The 19,255-nt window shown below is 37.5% G+C and overlaps 1 protein-coding gene across 5 annotated transcripts in view; it reads left to right on the top strand.

Moving 5' to 3' along the window:
• Positions 1-19,255, top strand: part of Grid2 (glutamate ionotropic receptor delta type subunit 2) — a 1,450,739-nt gene that overhangs the window by 826,454 nt on the left and 605,030 nt on the right. For all 5 annotated transcript variants that reach the window (XM_021164478.2, XM_029478539.1, XM_029478538.1 and 2 more), the window contains 2 exons: positions 4,119-4,292; positions 11,874-12,035. In XM_021164478.2, the coding sequence (XP_021020137.1) occupies positions 4,119-4,292; positions 11,874-12,035 (336 nt within the window). The remainder of the gene's footprint in view (positions 1-4,118; positions 4,293-11,873; positions 12,036-19,255) is intronic.

Genomic DNA, 19,255 nt, shown 5'->3' on the forward strand with positions numbered 1-19,255 from the left:
GTACAACCACTCTGGAAATCAGTCTGGTGGTTCCTCAGAAAATTGGACAATGTACTACTAGATGATCCCTCAATACCTCTCCTGGGCGTATATCCAGAAGATGTTCCAACTAGTAAGAAAGAAACATGCTCCACTTTGTTCATAGCAACCTTATTTATAATAGCCAGAAGCTGGAAAGAACCCAGATGCCCCTCAACAGAGAAATGGATACAAATTGTGGTACATTTACACAAAAGAGTACTACTCAGCTATTAAAAAGAATGAATTTATGAAATTCCTAGGCAAATGGTTGGACCTGGAGGACATTATCCTTAGTGAGGTAACCCAAACACAAAAGAACTCCAATGATACATGCTCACTGATAAGTGGATATTAGCCCAGAAACTTAGAATCCCCAAGATATAAGTTACAATTTGCAAAACACATGAAACTCAAGAAGAATGAAGACCAAAGTGTGAACACTTTGCCCCTTCTTAGAATTGGGAACAAAACACCCATGGAAGGAATTACAGAGACAAAGTTTGGAACTGAGACAAAAGGATGGACCATCTAGAGACTACCATATCCAGGGATTAATCCCATAATCAGCCTCCAAACACATAAGTGGATGCTCACAGTCAGCTATTGGATGGATCACAGGTGCCCCAATGGAGGAGATAGAGAAAGTATCCAAGGAGCTAAAGGGATCTGCAACCCTGTAGGTGGAACAACATTATGAACTAACCAGTACCCGGGAGCTCTTGACTCTAGCTGCATATGTATCAAAAGATGGCCTAGTCGGCCACCACTGGAAAGAGAGGCCCATTGGACTTGCAAACTTTATATGCCCCAGTACAGGGGTACTCCAGGGCCAAAAAATGGGAATGGATGGGTAGGGGAGTAGGGGGGAGGGTATGGGGGACTTTTGGGATAGCATTGGAAATGTAAATGAGGAAAATACCTAATTTTAAAAAAGCAATTAAAACGTTCAAAAAAACCCCAAATATTTCAGTATCTCTTTATAGAAATCAATTAGTACATTTGGTAGTGCTGGGGTCTCAAGTAGCGTTCTTTTTTTTATATACTAGCTCTTTTTGGAATTGCTTTCAAAATCATAAAATTTAAACATTACTTTTAAAAATAGTCATGTAGACCCTAATTGCACAAAGGTGTGCTGTGTTAATACAACCATTTGCTTAGGATTTTTTTTCTCATTTTGAAAGTATTTCTTTTTCAGATTAACTGATCAGCTGTCATGAAATATGTATATGACTTTGTGTGTGCATATGATAAGTGTGTGCACATTTGCAACATACATTTTGGAGAGCAAAATAATATTCTTGTCACTATGAAGCCTGTGTCGATCCGGCTGCCACACCACTTTGAATAGGTTTGAAGATTAAGAGTCAAAACTAAAACTGCAAGTGAAATTTTTGAGACAGAGTGTTCATTTCCCTCAGAATGGCAGATTCTTTTCCCTCGCAAGATTACTTTTGTTTTCCTTCCTCACATAATAACAGACAAAATATGTTCTGTTCAAGTTGGCATTCCTTCAGATTTATTTGAAGATATGTAGCAGAGAACGTCATCTCATGGAACTTTTGGGTTGTAAGCAGCCCTTTCTGCATTTGGAGACAGACGTGTAAAAGGGTTTGTCTTAGGGCAGGTCTCAGGATAGAAGATCTTATTCCTTTAGTCACTAAACACTGACATAATGTGGGTTTACTATCTTTATTGCCATCATTCTTAAATATTAATCAATATGATTCTATTAGGGTGATGTGGCTTCTTATATAATTAGCACACACCATTTTTCTTTATTTTTTATGTCATTTCTAAAATCTTCCATGAATAAAAAATTTCTGAATGAAGATCTTTGAGCCTCCATAATTTTTTATTTATAAACTGTTAATAAGCAGTGATTCAGTGTCATTTTTTTAAACAAAGGGGAAAACCAGATAAATGAGCTAACATTTTGCCTGACACAAAGTAGGCATTTTTTATCTACAGATTTTGACTTTAATATGCTGGCTTGTAGTTCATTACCTTGTGGAGATCAGAAGAAGATGGTCGTATTTGATAAATTTGGGTAAATAGTTACCTGGTTAGGAAAGAAGAATCCCATAATAACATAAGGAGAAATCAGTGTGTCCTTTGCTACCTTCTGAGTGAAACTTCCTGGCTGTACAATGAAGTATTTTAGAACACTGAAAAATATTGAGTAGCAAAGTTGATATTCATTCACTTTAAAAGATTTCAGATGAATATCAGGTATTAAAATAGAACTGACTGGACACTGTTTAATTCTGCTTTGTAAGCAGGTAATGGAAAATTCAAAGTTACTAGCCTTTTGCCAGACAAAGTTTACGTGACCAGTGAAATGACACAGACTAAGGGGAAAAGACATTAAAGCTGCTGAAAGCCATTGTTTATGGAGCACAAAGGATTAATCGCCCAGAACTTCCTGTTGTTACTGTGGATACAGCTGATGGCAGGTGTTATTTTATTTTTAGAGAAACCTATATTTCATAAAGAACATAAAGAAAGGTGAATTTTCTGGCTATATGTCACAAAGAATGATAATTTGTAATGAACATTGTAGGAAAAAGAAAATTAACGCTTCTTGGAGGTCTGCTTCTCTTCATCAAACAGGGTTGGTTCCTTGGATAGAAACATAAGAGCGCATACGACAGCCCATAATGTCTCATCACGAATCACTTATAGTCATTGCATAAAAATCAATTTGCAATAATCTGTTCATCGCCAAAAGCTTTATTGACTTAAAAGGTTTCAAATGGACACAATGGAGCACAGGCTGCTTTAGGAAAGACTGCTGAGAAACTAAAACTTCAGTTTGTCACTTTTGTTCTAATCCCAAGTAAACCAGATGTGTATCCATGAGACACTGTTATTTTTGTATTATTTCTATGTCTATTATTGAGCCTAAACTTCGAACCAAATCTCAGAATAGGTGAAGGAAGTAGAGAATGAACTTCTTAGAGTTTGGCAAGTATTCATACACAGAGTCACTATCATTTACATAGTGCTAGATTTCATTGGCATGGTTCATGCTAATCAACAGAGCTCCTTACATTTATGTAATGACCACTGGAAAAGTTCACTCTTTCATCAGTAGTTATTGAGAACTGACTCCTTCCAATAAGAAACATATATGGACATCAGTAAGAAAACATTTTAAGATAGTGTCTCTGTTTTGATTATAAAAAGAGAAAGAAATATTAAGATGTGTTCTATGGGGGTGTGGTGAGGTATGGGGGAAAGGGGTGCCTTGGTAGGCCCATGCCAAGGAATCCCTTCCCCCTGAGGGACCAGCCACACGATGGTATAATATAGAATAGAGTTCATTCAGGGCATGGGGAGGGGAGTTAAGAGGGTAGTACAGGCAGAGAGAGGGAGAGAGTAGAGAAGTGGAGGACAGCCATGACATCATGGAAAGGAGGGGGAGGAATGGAGAGAAAGGGGGAGCAAGAGGACAAGAGGCAAGAGAGAGGCAAGAGTAAGAGAGAGAGAGGTGGGGCATGCAGCCCCTTTCATAGTGGGCCAGGCCTACCTGGCTGTTGCCAGGTAATTGTAGGGAGAAGCATACCTGGCTGTTGCCAGATAACTGTGGGGGTGGAGTCCAGACAGAATAGCAACTGTCTCCTTTGCTTTCTTTTATTTAGCTTGTTTACAACCCTTAATTTTCATTTCATCTCTAAGGACAACAAAGATGCATCTTACATCACATCTCCCTTCCTTGGTACACAAAATATATCAAAAGCTATTAATGAATCATAAATTGTAATTGAATCTTATTTTGTGAACATTCAGTATCTTTCTCTTATATTTTCAGCATAATTGGATGTGAAATTACTTTTAATAAAGCATCTTTAAGCCACATGTCCCATGTAGACATGTTGAGCCATTCGGTTACATCATATAAAGCAACAGAAAGCAAGTATGACTGAATTCACCATTTTGATGAATACACGTAACTTTCATTGAATACTAACTAAATGAAGTGGATGTGTTAGGATGTGTTAGATTCCTTTCTATCTCCAAATAACTGGTCAGCAATTCTTTTGTATTTCTGCTACTATATTTAAGAACTGCTAATTCTTCCCCTTCTTATCTTTTAGGAAATAAATGATGTGGATGTTCAGGAACTTGTCAGAAGGTCCATTGGAAGGTTAACAATAATTCGGCAGACATTTCCAGTCCCCCAGAATATAAGTCAGCGCTGTTTCCGTGGCAACCATCGAATTTCTTCAACACTGTGTGATCCGAAGGATCCTTTTGCACAGAATATGGAGGTGGGTCTTAAAGGATGGGGTATATCTTCCACGGTGCATCTTTGGGGGTCTGGGATGAAATCTCTGAGTGACACTAGAATTAGGTGGCATACATTATTGTTCTGGGGCACAGTCTATCGCCTGACATCTAAGTGCCTTTGGCAGGGAGTGCAAAGAGCCTTTGTCTTTGATCCCTTTGATCCTATTGTAGGAAAAAATGCTCCCTTTCTTAATAAAAATACAATAAGTGAATCTTCCTTCTAAGCAAACAAGCAGATACAGGGCATTTTCTGGAGTGGGACAGTAATTGACACAAGGCTGCACTTCAAAGTATTAAGTGAACAGAATTGCTTGAATTCTGTGACATAAAAGGCAGAGATATTTATTCCCTTTTAAAAGGATTTCTAGATTGAAGAACTTTAACTCTTTCTTAAAAAAGAAAAAATTAATGAAGGCATATTTAACATTCAAAATGCGTCCTGGTACTCTTTGCCCATATCCAACTCACACAAGGGACAATGGCACCCTTGCTATTACAGAAAGAATTTCAAATTTTAACACAAATTTCTGAATAGGAGACTGGAAAGTACCAAGTTTACAAATTTTACTCAGAAACCTGTCTTTTAGACAGCTCTTGGAAACTATTTCTTTCCTCTTCTCTTCTCTTCTCTTCTCTTCTCTTCTCTTCTCTTCTCTTCTCTTCTCTTCTCTTCTCTCTCTCTCTCTCTCTTTCTTTCTTTTTTTCTTTTTCTTTTTTTAAAGAATAATCCTATCAGCTATTTTCTTCTTGAACTGGAGATCTCAATCTGTTCTTTGGAAGGTGGTGTTAAGGAAAGCAAGCACCAGCAGCAGGGGGCCATGACTTCTCCAGCCCTGCAAAAGGCATTAGGAAGAAAGAATCAATCTGTCACATTCACTTATATGCACAGTCAGTACAGGGCTATACTGCAAAAACAAAGCTGCTTGGTACAGCAGTCTCTGTGTGTACTGCAGGAGTGCTATGTCAACATCTGAGTATGTTTAATGGGTAACCATTAAGTATCAGCAAAGATTAGTCACCATTAATTTTGCAAATCAAAAATAATATATGTATATATATTTCAGAAATCTCATCCTTTAAAAAGTTAAGTACGGAAAATATTTTTACTCCCTAGAATTGTTTTAATAATGTGGAAATAAGAAGACTAATTTGTTCCCCACAATATCTTATAAGGTAATTGTGTAAAACACAGTCTTAGATAGCTAATTCCACAGCCTCCTTCACTCATGGGCTGCTTAGAAGATTGCCATTTACCCTAACATTACCTCATATTTATTCATATTAATCCCATGGTTCCAAGATTATTTAATATTCAAATAGCTGTTCCTTACTATGTTTTAAGGGAATTTAGGTTTAGCATGTTCCATGTAAGAGACTCTGAAGCCTTACCATGGCTGTCTAAATGTTAGTGCTACTTTTAATTTTTTGTTTATGATGGGTTCTTTACATCATAACTGATTATGAGGATAACGTGAAAATGACAGGAATCTAAATTAAGAAAAACATAAAGTAAGTTTAACTTAGAAAATCATGAAATATTAAAATCTGTTGACATCAAACAAAGTATCAGGAAATATAAACAACACTTAGGAACACCAATGACTGACATTTGTGGGAAGCAGAAAGCATCAAAATCCATTTGCTTAACAGTGTAACTGTTGTTTTGGATAACCACACAACAAGCACTTTCTCTGTGTGTCCCCACCCACACTCAGGGGAAGAAAGGGGTTCCTGCAAACACAACACCCCACCTTATAATTTCTTCCTTTTGTTCTCAAATCTACAAATAAAAGAGATCAAAAAGAGGTTATTTTGGGGGGGTGAAATTGTTTGTTTCATATTAGCTTACCTCTTATATCTAATAGAATTATACTAAATATTTACTATATGAAAATGAGAAGTGACAAACTTTTTATATGGAAAGATTTACATAATTAAGAGAACGTGTTCAGAACTCTTGAATTTAAAGTATTCCACTACAAGCAGAGATCTTGGTACTTAGCCCTTCCCAGGTTTAAAGCTTTATCTCACTCTAGTTAGAGAAAGCAGCTAAATCAATGGTTCTCTGCAATAAATTCTCACTGCGTTCTCACTGCCTGGTAGTTCAGGAGTAGAAAACACTTTAGGAAAAGCAGCCCACTCAGCTCAGGTCTGTGAGGCAAAGCAGGTGGTGAGGGGGACCACAGATAGACTTTTATCTCAGAATTCTGGAGTGCCCAGCTGAAAGCAATGCTTATGAATGCAAGTATGCAAATAGGGCTCAGGTGTGCACCAAGGCTAGAAATTGAATTCTAACATAGAGTGGACTTATGTGCTGAGCGATGAGGAACTACAGACCTGCCAGTGGGCTCCTAGCCATTGCCTTTTAAATGCATTAAGAAAGGGGAAAAAGGTTTGGAGACCATTGAAGACAAATTTCATAAATCTTAAATTAGATATCAAAAAGCAAATAACCCTGGATTAGTTGAAGTTGTATCATAAGTAACAGTGACAGGGTGAACGCTGGAGTTTGAGGGAAGCAGCCTTTCCTGCATGCTGAAGCTTTGTTAGCTTGGGTACAATGGAGAGAAAATGAAGGCTCCCAAGTTTTTGCAAGAAAACCTGTCTTCCGAGTGTTAGATTGTTAGGAGGGTTAATACGATGAATGCAATTTAGAGGGACAAAGCTGGCCTTGTACAAACAGAACTCATTACAGAATGTAAATCAGTGGATTAGAAAACACAAGGGTTTGAAGTTTGTTATTATTTTGTTTTTTTGTTTGTTTGTTTTGTTTTGTTTTTGACACAGGTTTTTTTCTATGTAGCCCTGGCTATCCTGGAACTCACTCTATGGACTAAACTTGCCTTGAACTCACAGAGATCCACTGCCTTTGTCTCCCAAGTCTTGGGATTAAAGGCTTATACAACCATACCCTGTCTTGCTTTGAAGATTTGAAGGTTATACATCCATGCTTAAACTAGGCTTGCTAAATAATTGTCCAGAGCAACCAGTGAACTAGCAGATATGATCAGAATGCCACTAATGTAATTTAGAAAGAAAAATGGAAAATGTGGGAGGCAGAATCAAAGTCCCAGAGATTGATTTACTATTACAGTCTTCAAGACAAAAGGGAGCAGTTCTTTTAAGATTCGTATAATAAACAATAGTAGTGTGCAATACTACACATATTTATATAAGTTGTAAAATATGTTAGTAAGTTTATGAGTTCTTCATATAAGAAAACAGAGCTTTTTTTTTTTTTTTTAGAACAAGCAAAGTCAAACTAAACATTTTCAAATAGTTGTTTTTTTAATCTGTTTACTATTTTGGAGGACTAACAGTGTTATGCATTACAAACTGAGTTTATATAATATTTGGCAATTTTCTTCAGAATTCCTTCAGAAAGACATTGAAAAGTCCAGCAAGGTAGATACCACTCAAATGTCAATATATTCATTCTGTCAATAGGAAAGTGTTCAAATACTAAAAATGTTATTATATATTTACTTTAAAAATTATAGCATTAGAGATCTTATAAAACTAAATTATTTCAAATAATTTGTAGACCAAACTATTTTTCTCTAAGTCATTGAGTAAAACTGAATCACCTATAAATGTCAATCAAATATCTAAAGATTTGATATACCTAGAATATACTTTAAATTCATTCTGTGGCACCTAGTACATTCTGATGTGTACTGCTTTCCACCAGCTATTCTTTTAAGGTCAGTTTGAGAAGTACAGAGCCAGAATCTTCCACCGTGCCTACATAAATATCCTCTGTCCTCCAATGTAATTCTTCATGTGTCAATCTCCACTTGATCAAAATTGTAAAGGACATGAACCTATGAGGGAAAAGATTATGTAGCATTACATAATCAAGGTCAGAACTGTTAGTATTGACTTGTGATAATCCTTAAGGTTGAAATTCCACAGAAATCAAGTAATTCCACAGTCAATTACATAAAATCTAGGTGGAAGAGCCTTGGTCTGACAGCTGCTCAAAAATGTTACTTTGAAGGCAAATTCAATATGATCACAGTGCAAGTCAAATCTGCTGTGAACCACTTTAATACAGTCTTGGACTCTGTGTCAAAAGCACTTTGCCAAGATCAAGAGAGAGACAATCTCCCGCTCCTATCTCCTAGTCAGCTCACATCTGCATTAATGTGTCAGTTCTAGTTACTAAACTTTTTATGGAAAGGAGAAACAGGAGACATACAAAGGAAGAGGTCTAGTGTGGCAAGTAACCTAGAAACTGTACCCAACAGTGATCAGCAGAAGGACAGAGAGTATTACAGAGGAAGTGACAGATGGTTTCTGGAGGTTTGCTGATGTCAGAGAACAAGTGTGATAGCAGGAACATGGATCAGTTATGGGAGAGCAGATGCTGGCATGCAAGATTGTAAGACACAGGATTGTGTTCAGATTTTCAAACAGTCATTCGTGTGTAAGGGATGAAAGTGTGCATAAAACTTAAAACCAGCTCTTTACATCCTGAGACAGATGGCTTGGCATCACTGTGAGGGAGGAGTCAAAGACCTCATGAAGGCAGTGATCATAAGGTCACTAGATGGAGTTGAAAGGGAGATGAGCAAACGTGAACCTCAAAGGAGAAAGAGAACCTACTTGAGGAAGGAGTAACAGAGTAGGAGAACTGACAGCTCAGAAAAAGTCAGCATAGCTTTCTGACCACACTGTTTGCAATGTGGACAAATGGAGGGAAGCAGGCAGGCATTGAAAACATCTCTCATGTGTCAGGCTCAAAAAGCACTTGCTGTTAGAGCGAGCAAGGGTGCTCAGAAAAACATGTCTTAGGTATGAAGAAAAAGACTGTACTGTCAGATATGGAAAAAACAAAAAACAAAAAAACAACAACAATGCCCAAATTCCTTATGTCTTAATTTTCTGTCGTAATTCAAATCACCTTTCAACTTGATCTTCTTCTCTCCATTATTCCCACTCTGACTTTTTTTGGCAATTGTGTAAGCCAAGTATGTTTCAGACTATTTGGTAAATCAAGAGAGGATTAGAAAAAGTAGGAAGAAGACAGAAACACATAAAAAAAAAAAAAGCAAGGACATACAGCATGCATCTTCATTCAAAACTTTTAAAAGCCTTAACAGTACAGTGATTTTTCAGTGGAGGGATGAAGTGAGTGTTCTTGGAGCCACAGAAAAGATGGATGTCAAGAGCTTTTGGGGAGGAGAAGTCATTGTCTTTGAGGAGTGACACAGCTACTTCTCCTTTAATAGATACCTTCATCCAATGTACTGGAAAGTGGTGCTGTTTAAACACAGTGGATCAAAAGAAGAAGCAAAATGCATGAAATGGATAGGCAATTGGTAACAGTAAGGGGGTGGGTGGGTGGTCAGGGTAGGAAGAGGATAAAAGAGAGTGGAAGCATTAGTGGAAACAGGTATTCAGTACATTCCTCTATGAAACTTTCATGAAATAAATTACCCTTTAAAAGATTGCCTAGGTCATCAAGCAGAAAGAAGGATTATCAGAAGTATTCTCCTACTGTGTAACCTTTGAACAGAACATGACAAAAGTTAGCTATTTGGGGAGGAAAAAAAAAAGAAAGAAAGAAAGAAAGAAAGAAAGAAAGAAAGAAAGAAAGAAAGAAAGCAAGCACAGGGAAGGATACTGTCAGGTGATTGCTCATAAAGCAAAGGGAGGGTCCAAGTGTAGATAAAGGTGGAGGAAGCTAGGAAGCTAGTGTACGGAGTGTTCCAGGACAGCCTGCGAGGCAGGTGTGAAAAGTGGTCCAGGACAGGTGGGAAGCAGGAGTGAAGAGTGGTCCAGGACAGGTGGGAAGCAGGAGTTAAGAGTGGTCCAGGACAGGTGGAAAGCAGGGGTGAGGAGTGGTCCAGGACAGGTGGGAAGCAGGGGTGAAGAGTGGTCCAGGGCAGGTGGGAAGCAGGAGTGAAGAGTGGTCCAGGACAGGTGGGAAGCAGGAGTGAGGAGTGGTCCAGGACAGGTTGGAAGCAGGAGTGAAGAGCAGTTCAAGAGAGGCTGAGCAGAGCACATCATTCATGTCATTTTGAGAATTCTGTTGAAAGATTTCTGTGGGTTATCAAGTATGACCAGATTGTCTTTCATGTGTCTTTTCATTTTTCTATTGAATCCTTGCACTCTCTTCCTGACAAAAATTCACGGGCTACTTTTAGTTTCAGATCTCACACTTCATTCATAGTAGATTTCTTCCAGTCTGACCTAGTTCCTCCAACAGTTACCTGTGTTGGGTGATAGTAACAGTCCACCCGGATATTTCCGTATAAAAATTACTTCAGTCTTAAAGCATCCATAAGTGTCTTCAATGCCCCATCAAAGAAATTCCCACATCTACTAGTGTGCCTTTTCTATAAATTTGCACATAAAATGACGTGTAACAATCCCAGATGATTAAAGATTCTCTGAAATGTGAAACGAAACCCACAAGGTATTGTTGGGGCACTGTCTAATGGCTGTGCATAGCATCAGACTCTAATTATCCCAGTGGCTGGCTCACTGCAGCATTCTGTAATGTGTGGAGACGACATTGTGAATTTCCTTCTTGATTAATTACAATCACTGACAATCTGCATAGCCTCTTCGTGGTTTGCAGAAAAAACTGTGAAAATGTGACCCTTGAAAACCTAAGAAAGCCGGAGTGCTTCAAGGTGAAAATGAGTTTCTATCACCACCTCTCTTGCTTAGCTTTATTTTAAGTTTTCCTTCTGAGAAGCAATAAATGACATTTGGTGGCTTTTTCTGACCTCTTACCTCTATTCATGGCCATGCGTCCTGGATAAATTCTAATCTTCTCTTAAAAACTAGGCAATATTGGTAAATAATTGATAGTGTGGATGGTGGCCCTAGCAAGAGTTACTTAAGGATTGCAATAGACCTTGGGGGAAAACTCAGCAGTAATTCAGTTAGCCCCCCATGTAGTAACCAAAAAGTTACCATAAGCACCTATGCAACCGGCTAGTTGTAGCATTTGTCTTGGCTGTCAATCATGGTGTCTGTGTATCCCTACAGCTCTTAGTCATTCTGATGTCCATGAATATTTCTGATAACTGTCCTTCCTCATTACAGAGTTCTCTATAAGCACACAAAAGTGACTGTTTCCCACTTTGGATCCAATGACATTCATATAAGAGCAGATTTGAAACAATGTTGATAGTTGAATCCATATGAGTAATTAAAACATGGAGATGTGACTTACTGAGAAACTTTCTTACTCGGGGTCTCCTTCCATTTTAGTGTCTCAGGATGTCTGCCTGTCAGAGAGAAATAAGGGCCAGGTGATTTTTCTAAGGACTGATATTAACAGTATCCTTGCCTCTGTCAAAATTACTCTTTTATAGTCTTCTCTTTCATACCCAAATAAGCCAGCAAAGCAATTGAGGTATACAATCTGATAGACCTTGTTCTCAGTGGTAGAACTAGCTAAGGAATGAAAAGAAAAATGTCCTGCCTAGTAAGCAACTCAGTGAAGCATGCATGGATGTCAAGAGAGAGCTGCCAAGCTGTCGTCACTCCATGTGGATGGCTAGAGTGGAGGGCCTAATGACTCCTGTCAACTCTCTTTCCAGATTTCTAACCTTTACATCTATGACACGGTGCTTCTGCTTGCAAATGCCTTCCATAAGAAGCTGGAGGACCGTAAGTGGCACAGCATGGCAAGCTTGTCCTGTATCAGGAAAAACTCCAAGCCCTGGCAAGGAGGGCGGTCCATGCTGGAGACCATCAAGAAGGTAACTATCTATGGGCAGCAGGGCCCTGCTCTGCATTGGCATGCAAAGCTGCGTGAGAAGGCAGGTGGGAGTGAGGCAAGGTATTTTTTACAGGTTTGTTTTTTCTTTCATTGACAATGCTGCAAACTCAAACTAGAAAATGGATGAATGCAATATTTATAAAAGTCAAACATATATATAGAAAAGCAAGGTCTTCTTTATAAGATAAATTATGCAAGAAGAAAACTGGAGGGTGTGAAATCTAAATTGCCATGGTTGTGCCTTTAGGGTAAAGAAACAAAAGCTTTACACTGCATCTTACAAGGCACAAAATGTTATTCCTTTGTCTTTTGATTTATCGCTCACATCATCAGCTGAAAACACGCACAATAGGCTTCATGGTTTCTCACTTGAGTGATACAAGATAAGATAAGCCATTGGATGTGAGGACATTATCTTCTATTATGAACATGATTTATAAACAGTTAACATGTTCCTGTACAGTGGACTATTTTGGGTACCAACTGTAGACTTCTTCCCTGGCAGTGGGTGGCATGCCAGGGTGACCTGACTCTGCTTAGCTACCTGCTCCATCCCCAGAAGGCAGTTTCTGCCATTTGTCTCTTCTCGGTGGTATAAGCACTCTGCAGCTGATTAGCCTCTTTGTCATGTCGTTCTTGCTGACATCCTTCGTTTGTCTTGCACAGCTTCTTTGATTTAAAATGAAATGATTAATAAAACAAACAATCTTCCCTTGTACCCTTTAGACGGGAGACAGCAGACAGGAACTTTATGACGCTTACCTTACCCATTCTTTTTCTTTTCTCATACGTTTGCCTTCCTTTTCTGAAACAAAAAGAAAAATGGCTAGTCACTTGAAATATGCACACATTTAGAAAAGACAGTGAAATGTCTAGGAAATTTTCACATTGCATGTAAAATGGATGCCCAAAGAACAGGAAGTGGAGGGAGGTGAGTTTTCAATGCAGAATAGAGTGATGTTGATGTTGATACTGTTTCCATTTTATGAAGAATCACTTTGCTGAGAATTTAGGCTAACAACCAAAGTACTTAAGAATGAGATATGTTGAACACACTGGCAGAGGAACATTTTTTCAGTGGAGAATGAATAAAACAAATAGAAATTAAGGTGTTGCCAAAATCTCCCGGCACTATCTCCGCAGAGAGCTGGCAGGTGTGAATCCAAGGGAGGTTGTTGAACAAGAGTCTGATCTGCCAATTTATTAATGCCTGATTTGGAGAGGACACAGGAACCTGCATCTATCTGTTCTCCCAGCTTTCTCTCAAAAGAGAACAGTTGTCTAAGGGGTTGCTTAGGAAGTATTTATTCAATGAAACTATAGTACAAAGGAAAGAGACACCATAACATTTGGATGTTTCACAAGTACCAGTTTGATATATAAAATTATTTGATGTTGTACTTTTATATTTGAAGTAATTATTTAATATTACAATTATGGATTACTATTTTGAATAGCTATTGCATAATTCCCTTCAGATATGCACTTCATATTCAAAAGGGGTGTATAAATTCCAAGTCCTGAAAAACTTAGTCTGAATTATAATGACATGATGCCACATTATATTTTTATCTTACAGTTAAATCAGTAGTTCTCAGTCTTATTAAAGGCTGTGGCCCTTTAATAGAGTTCTTCATGTCGTGGTGACCCCAACCATAAAATTTTTCACTGCGAGCTCATCAATGTAATTTTGCTACTTTTATGGATCATAATGTAAATATAGGATATGGAGGATATCTGATATGCATCACCCATACTGTCTTGATCCACAGGTTGAGAATCATTGGCTTAAATTAACCTTAAGAGGATGTAGCAAGTTTTCCCCAATTGTATCTTTTTCCCCTTCCAAAAGAAGTGTTTGGAATGATGAGACTGCACACAGCTAAGCACTGTAAGAGTGTGTTGGACTCACATAGCAACTCAAGAGAGGAGAGTGGTGTTGACAGGGCCACCAGAGGTGGCCAAAGCCCAGGAATTAGGTAAGCCTGTTTAGAGGCTGAGAATTAGGGCTGAAGAACATTGTCACTCATGGGTGCTAGAAACATTCTCCCATTAGCATTAAATATGCAGCTGTAGTATTGAGTCTCCTAGATGCCTAACACTGTGTGGAGCCAAGGGGGTGGGGGAGAAAAGACAAAGCCTAAGAAGAAAGGCTGTTTGCATACATCACAAGTTTCTGAATTTTAATTGTGGTGCTAATATTCTAGTGACAACATTTGGATTTATATTCATGTAAACACAGCACATCTATGTGCACTTTACACAGATATACAATTTTGGATCATTTTATACAAACCATACAGAGTGCAGAAAGGAACAAGAATGAACTTCTGACCCTGAATTAATTGTATTCCTAATATGAGGATGAAACAAAGGCTTTGGATATGATGCAGCTGACAACGGTAGTAGAAGTGCCCAGTGCAATGGAAGGCAACTGTTCTCAAGGACTCCTGTTTTAGCTCTTAAATGTGTTATGGAAAGTGGTAATATAAAACTACAAGTAAAACAGATATTCAACAAATAGGAAGTAAAGGAAGAAATCCCTCTCTCTCCCCTAAACTAGAAATCTGTAGTGCTAGCACCCCATATCATTGTTGCATACACTATTTTTGTATATGATCTTTCAAAGAATTATAATTTTAAATATTGAGTTTCTATCATCTATTATATCCTCTTTTTTGATAATCCTGTAAGATTTAGATTCATCCTCCATTTTTCCATTGCACTTGGTCCTAAAATATTTTATTAATATCCTATATATGTATCTGTATTTAAGTATATGTGTATATGTGTTTTATGTATGCATACATGTATGTTGTATATATGTATATTATATGTGGGTCTATTTATGTGTATATGTTGTATGTACATATGTGTATTATTGTATGTGTTGTATTTGCGGTATGTATATGAGCTTCATATATGTGCTGTGTATATATATATATATATATATATATATGCATATATATATAGTTTGTAATGTATGCATGTTTCTATTTGTGTTGTATGTATATATATGCATATATGTTTACTGTATATGTATATTGCTGTATGTGTGTACATACTATTATGTATGTACATATTATTACACATACTATTATAAATACATTCCAGATAAGGAAGTTATAGATACTTATTTTCTTTTTGATTGATCTGAAAACTTTAAAAACAGCTTCTTATACTTCTCTTGTACTTTTCAAATACAAGTAGATATTACTTGCAAATAAAACTAGTGTTATCACTTTCTCTTTCTTAAAGCATCTTAAAAAATTTTAGGATAACTGCATTTGCTTTCACTTCCAATTGTATAATTTTACGACATTATCTTACACACAAAATATTTATAAGAATTAGGTATATCAAGATTATAATTTGAAAGGATGATTTTTTAATTTTATGCCACAGAAGATTCTAGCTTTTCAATCTTAAAATTCAATTTTTTTTACTAATAACATAGTTTTAGAATAGTGAGATATAATAGCATTTAATTAACCTGTTTGATCATATTATTCTAACTCATTTAATAATATTACTTCTAACCTAGTCTCGTGAATTTTAAGCAGTAGAAAACTACACCTAAGAAGAGATAAAGACTGTATAGATAACTAGTTGTAAATACTAGGCTTTTGGCTAAAATTTCTATGTTATATATATCATTTACCATTTTCCTTGCTCATAGTAATGCTTAGAATACCCTGGCCAAACTCATTTGGTTAAGAAAACACCTACACCTTAAAATGACTCAATAGCAATTTATATCATTATAAAGACCATATGTAAATTGCCATAACTGTTTTCCCAGTCTTTTTTTATTCCTCTTTCTTTTTTTATTAGATATTTTCTTCATTTAAATTTCTTTTTTCAAATTTTTATTAGATATTTTCTTCATTTGCATTTCAAATGCTAACCCAAAAGTCCCCTATACCCTCCCCCAACCCTGCTCCCTTACACACCCAACCAACTTCTTGGCCCTGGCATTCCCTGGACTGGGACATATAAAGTTTGCAAGACTAGGGGGCCTCTCTTCACAATGATGGCCAACTGGGCCATCTTCTGCTACATATGCAGCTAGAGAGAGGAGTTCTGGGGGTACTGATTAGTTCATATTGTTGTTCCACCTATAGGGTTGCAGACCCCTTCAGTTCCTTGGGTACATTCTTTAGCTCCTCCGTTGGGGACTCTGTGTTCCATCCAATAGATGACTGTGAGCATCCACTTCTGTATTTGCCAGGCACTGGCCTAGTCTCACAGGAGACAGCTATATCAGGGTCCTTTCAGCAAAATCTTGCTGGCATATGCAATAGTGTCTGCATTTGTTGGCTGATTAAGGGATGGATTTCCATGTGGGGTAGTCTCTGGATGGTCCACCCTTTCGTCTTAGCTCCAACCTTTTTCTCTGTAACTACTTCCCTGTATTCTATTCCCTGATCTAAGGAGGAATGAAGTATCCACTGGTTGGTCTTCCTTCTTCTTGATTTTCTTTTGTTTTGCAAATTGTATTTTGGGTATTCTAAGTTTATGGAATAATATCCACTTATCAGTGATTGCATTCAATGTGCGTTCTTTTGTGATTGGGTTACCTTACTCAGGATGATACCCTCCAGATCCAAGCATTTACCTAGGGATTTCATAAATTCATTATTTTTAATGCTGAGTAGTACTCCATTGTGTAAATGTACCACATTTTCTTTATCCATTCCTCTGGTGAGGGACATCTGGGTTCTTTCCAGCTTCTGGCTATTATAAATAAGGCTGCTGTGAACATAGTGGAGCATGTGTCTTTATTACCAGTTGTAATATCTGGATATATGCCCAGGAGAGGTATTGCTGGATCTTCTGGTAGTACTATGTCCAGTTTTCTGAGAAACCACCAGACTGATTTCCAGAGTGGTTGTACAATCTTCCAATCCCACCAGCAATGGAAGAGTGTTCCTCTTTCTCCACATCCTCATCAGCATCTGCTGTCACCTGAATTTTTGATCTTAGCCATTCTGACTGGTGTGAGGTAGAATCTCAGGGTTATTTTGATTTGCGTTTCCCTGATGATTAAGGATGTTGAACATTTTTTTCAGGTGCTTCTCAGCCATTCGGTATTCCTCAGTTGAGAATTCTTTGTTAAGTTCTGTACCCCATTTTTAATGGGGTTATTTTAATTTCTGGAGGGCAGCTTCTTGAGCTCTTTGTATATATTGGATATTAGTCCCCTATCAGACTTAGGATTGGTAAAAATCCTTTCCCAATCTGTTGGTGGCCTTTTTGACTTATTGACAGTGTCTTTTGCCTTACAGAAGCTTTGCAATTTTATGAAGTCCCATTTGTCAATTCCTGATCCTACATCACAAGTTATTGCTGTTCTATTTAGGAATNTTTCCCCTGTATCTTCGAGGCTTTTCCCCACTTTCTCCTCTATAAATTTCAGTGTCTCTGGTTTTATGTGGAGTCCCTTGATCCACTTAGACTTTAGCTTTGTACAGGAGATAAGAATGGATCAATTAGAATTCTTCTACATGATAACCGCCAGTTGTTCCAGGACTACTTGTTGATAATGCTGTCTATTTTCCACTGGATGGTTTTAGCTCCTTTGTCAAAGATCAAGTGACCATAGGTGTGTCTGTTTATTTCTGGGTCTTCAATTCTATTCCATTGATGTACCTTTCTGTCACTGTACCAGTACCATGCAGTTTTTATCACAATTGCTCTGTAGTACAGCTTGAGTTCAGGCATGGTGATTCCACCAGAGGTTATTTTATTGTTGAGAATAGTTTTTGCTATCCTAGGTTTTTTGTTATTCCAGATGAATTTGCAGATCGCCCTTTCTAATTCGTTGAAGAATTAAGTTGGAATTTTGATGGGGATTGCATTGAATCTGTAGATTGCTTTTGGCACAATAGCCATTTTTACTATGTTGATCCTGCCAATCCATGAGCATGGGAGATCTTTCCATCTTCTGAGATCTTCAATTTCTTTCTTTAGAGACTTGAAGTTCTTGTCATATAGATCTTTGTCTTCTTTAGTTAGAGTCACACCAAGGTATTTTATATTATTTGTGACTATTGTGAAGTGTGTTGCTTACCTAATTTCTTTCTCACCCTGTTTATACTTTGTGTAGAGAAAAGCCACTGATTTGTTTGAGTTAATTTTATATCCAGCTACTGCACTGAAACTGTTTATAAGGTTTAGGAGTTCTCTGGTGGAATTTTTAGTGTCACTTATACATACTATCATCTTCCATCAGTGAAATTTTGACTTCTTCCTTTCCAATTTGTATCTCCTTTTGTTCTCTAATTGCTCTGGCTAGGATTTCAAGTACTATATTGAATAGGTAGGGAGAAATGGGCAGCCTTGTCTACTCCCTGATTTTAGTGGTATTGCTTTGAGTTTCTCTCCATTTAGTTTTATTTTGGCTACTAGTTTGCTGTATATTGCTTTTATTATGTTTAGGTATGGGCCTTGAATTCCTGATCTTTCCATGACTTACTGTGAAGGGGTGTTGGATTTTGTCAAATGTTTTCTCAGCATCTAATGTTATGATCATGTGATTTTTGTCTTTCAGTTTGTTAATATACTTGGATGAATTTCTGTATATTGAACCATCCCTGCATCCCTGGGATGAAGCCTACTTGGTCATGATGGATGATCGTTTTGATGTGTTCTAGGATTTGGTTTGAGAGGATTTTATTGAGTATTCTTACATTGATATTCATAAGGGAAATTGGTCTGCAGTTCTCTTTCTTTGTTGGATTTTTGTATGGTATAGGTATCAGAGTAATTGTGGCTTTGTAGAATGAATTGGGTAGAATACCTTCTGTTTCTATTTTGTGGAATAGTTTGAGGAGAGTTGGAATTAGGTCTTCTCTGAAGGTCTGATAGAGCTCTGCACTAAACCCATCTGGTCCTGGGTTTTTTTTCGTTAGGAGACTATTGATGACTGCTTCTATTTATTTTGGGGAAATGGGACTGTTTAGATCATTATTCTGATCCTGATTTTTTAAAAATATTTTTTATTACATCTTTTCCTCAATTACATTTCCAATGCTATCCCAAAAGTCCCCCATACACTCCCCCCACTTCCCTACCCACCCATTCCCAGTTTTTTGGCCCTGGCCTTCCCCTGTACTGGGGCATATAAAGTTTGCATGTCCAATGGGCCTCTCTTTCCAGTGATGGCCAACTAGGCCATCTTTTGATACATATGCAGCT

The sequence above is a fragment of the Mus caroli genome, chromosome 6 (genome assembly GCF_900094665.2).
Source record: "Mus caroli chromosome 6, CAROLI_EIJ_v1.1, whole genome shotgun sequence".
Taxonomy (NCBI): Eukaryota; Metazoa; Chordata; class Mammalia; order Rodentia; family Muridae; genus Mus; species Mus caroli.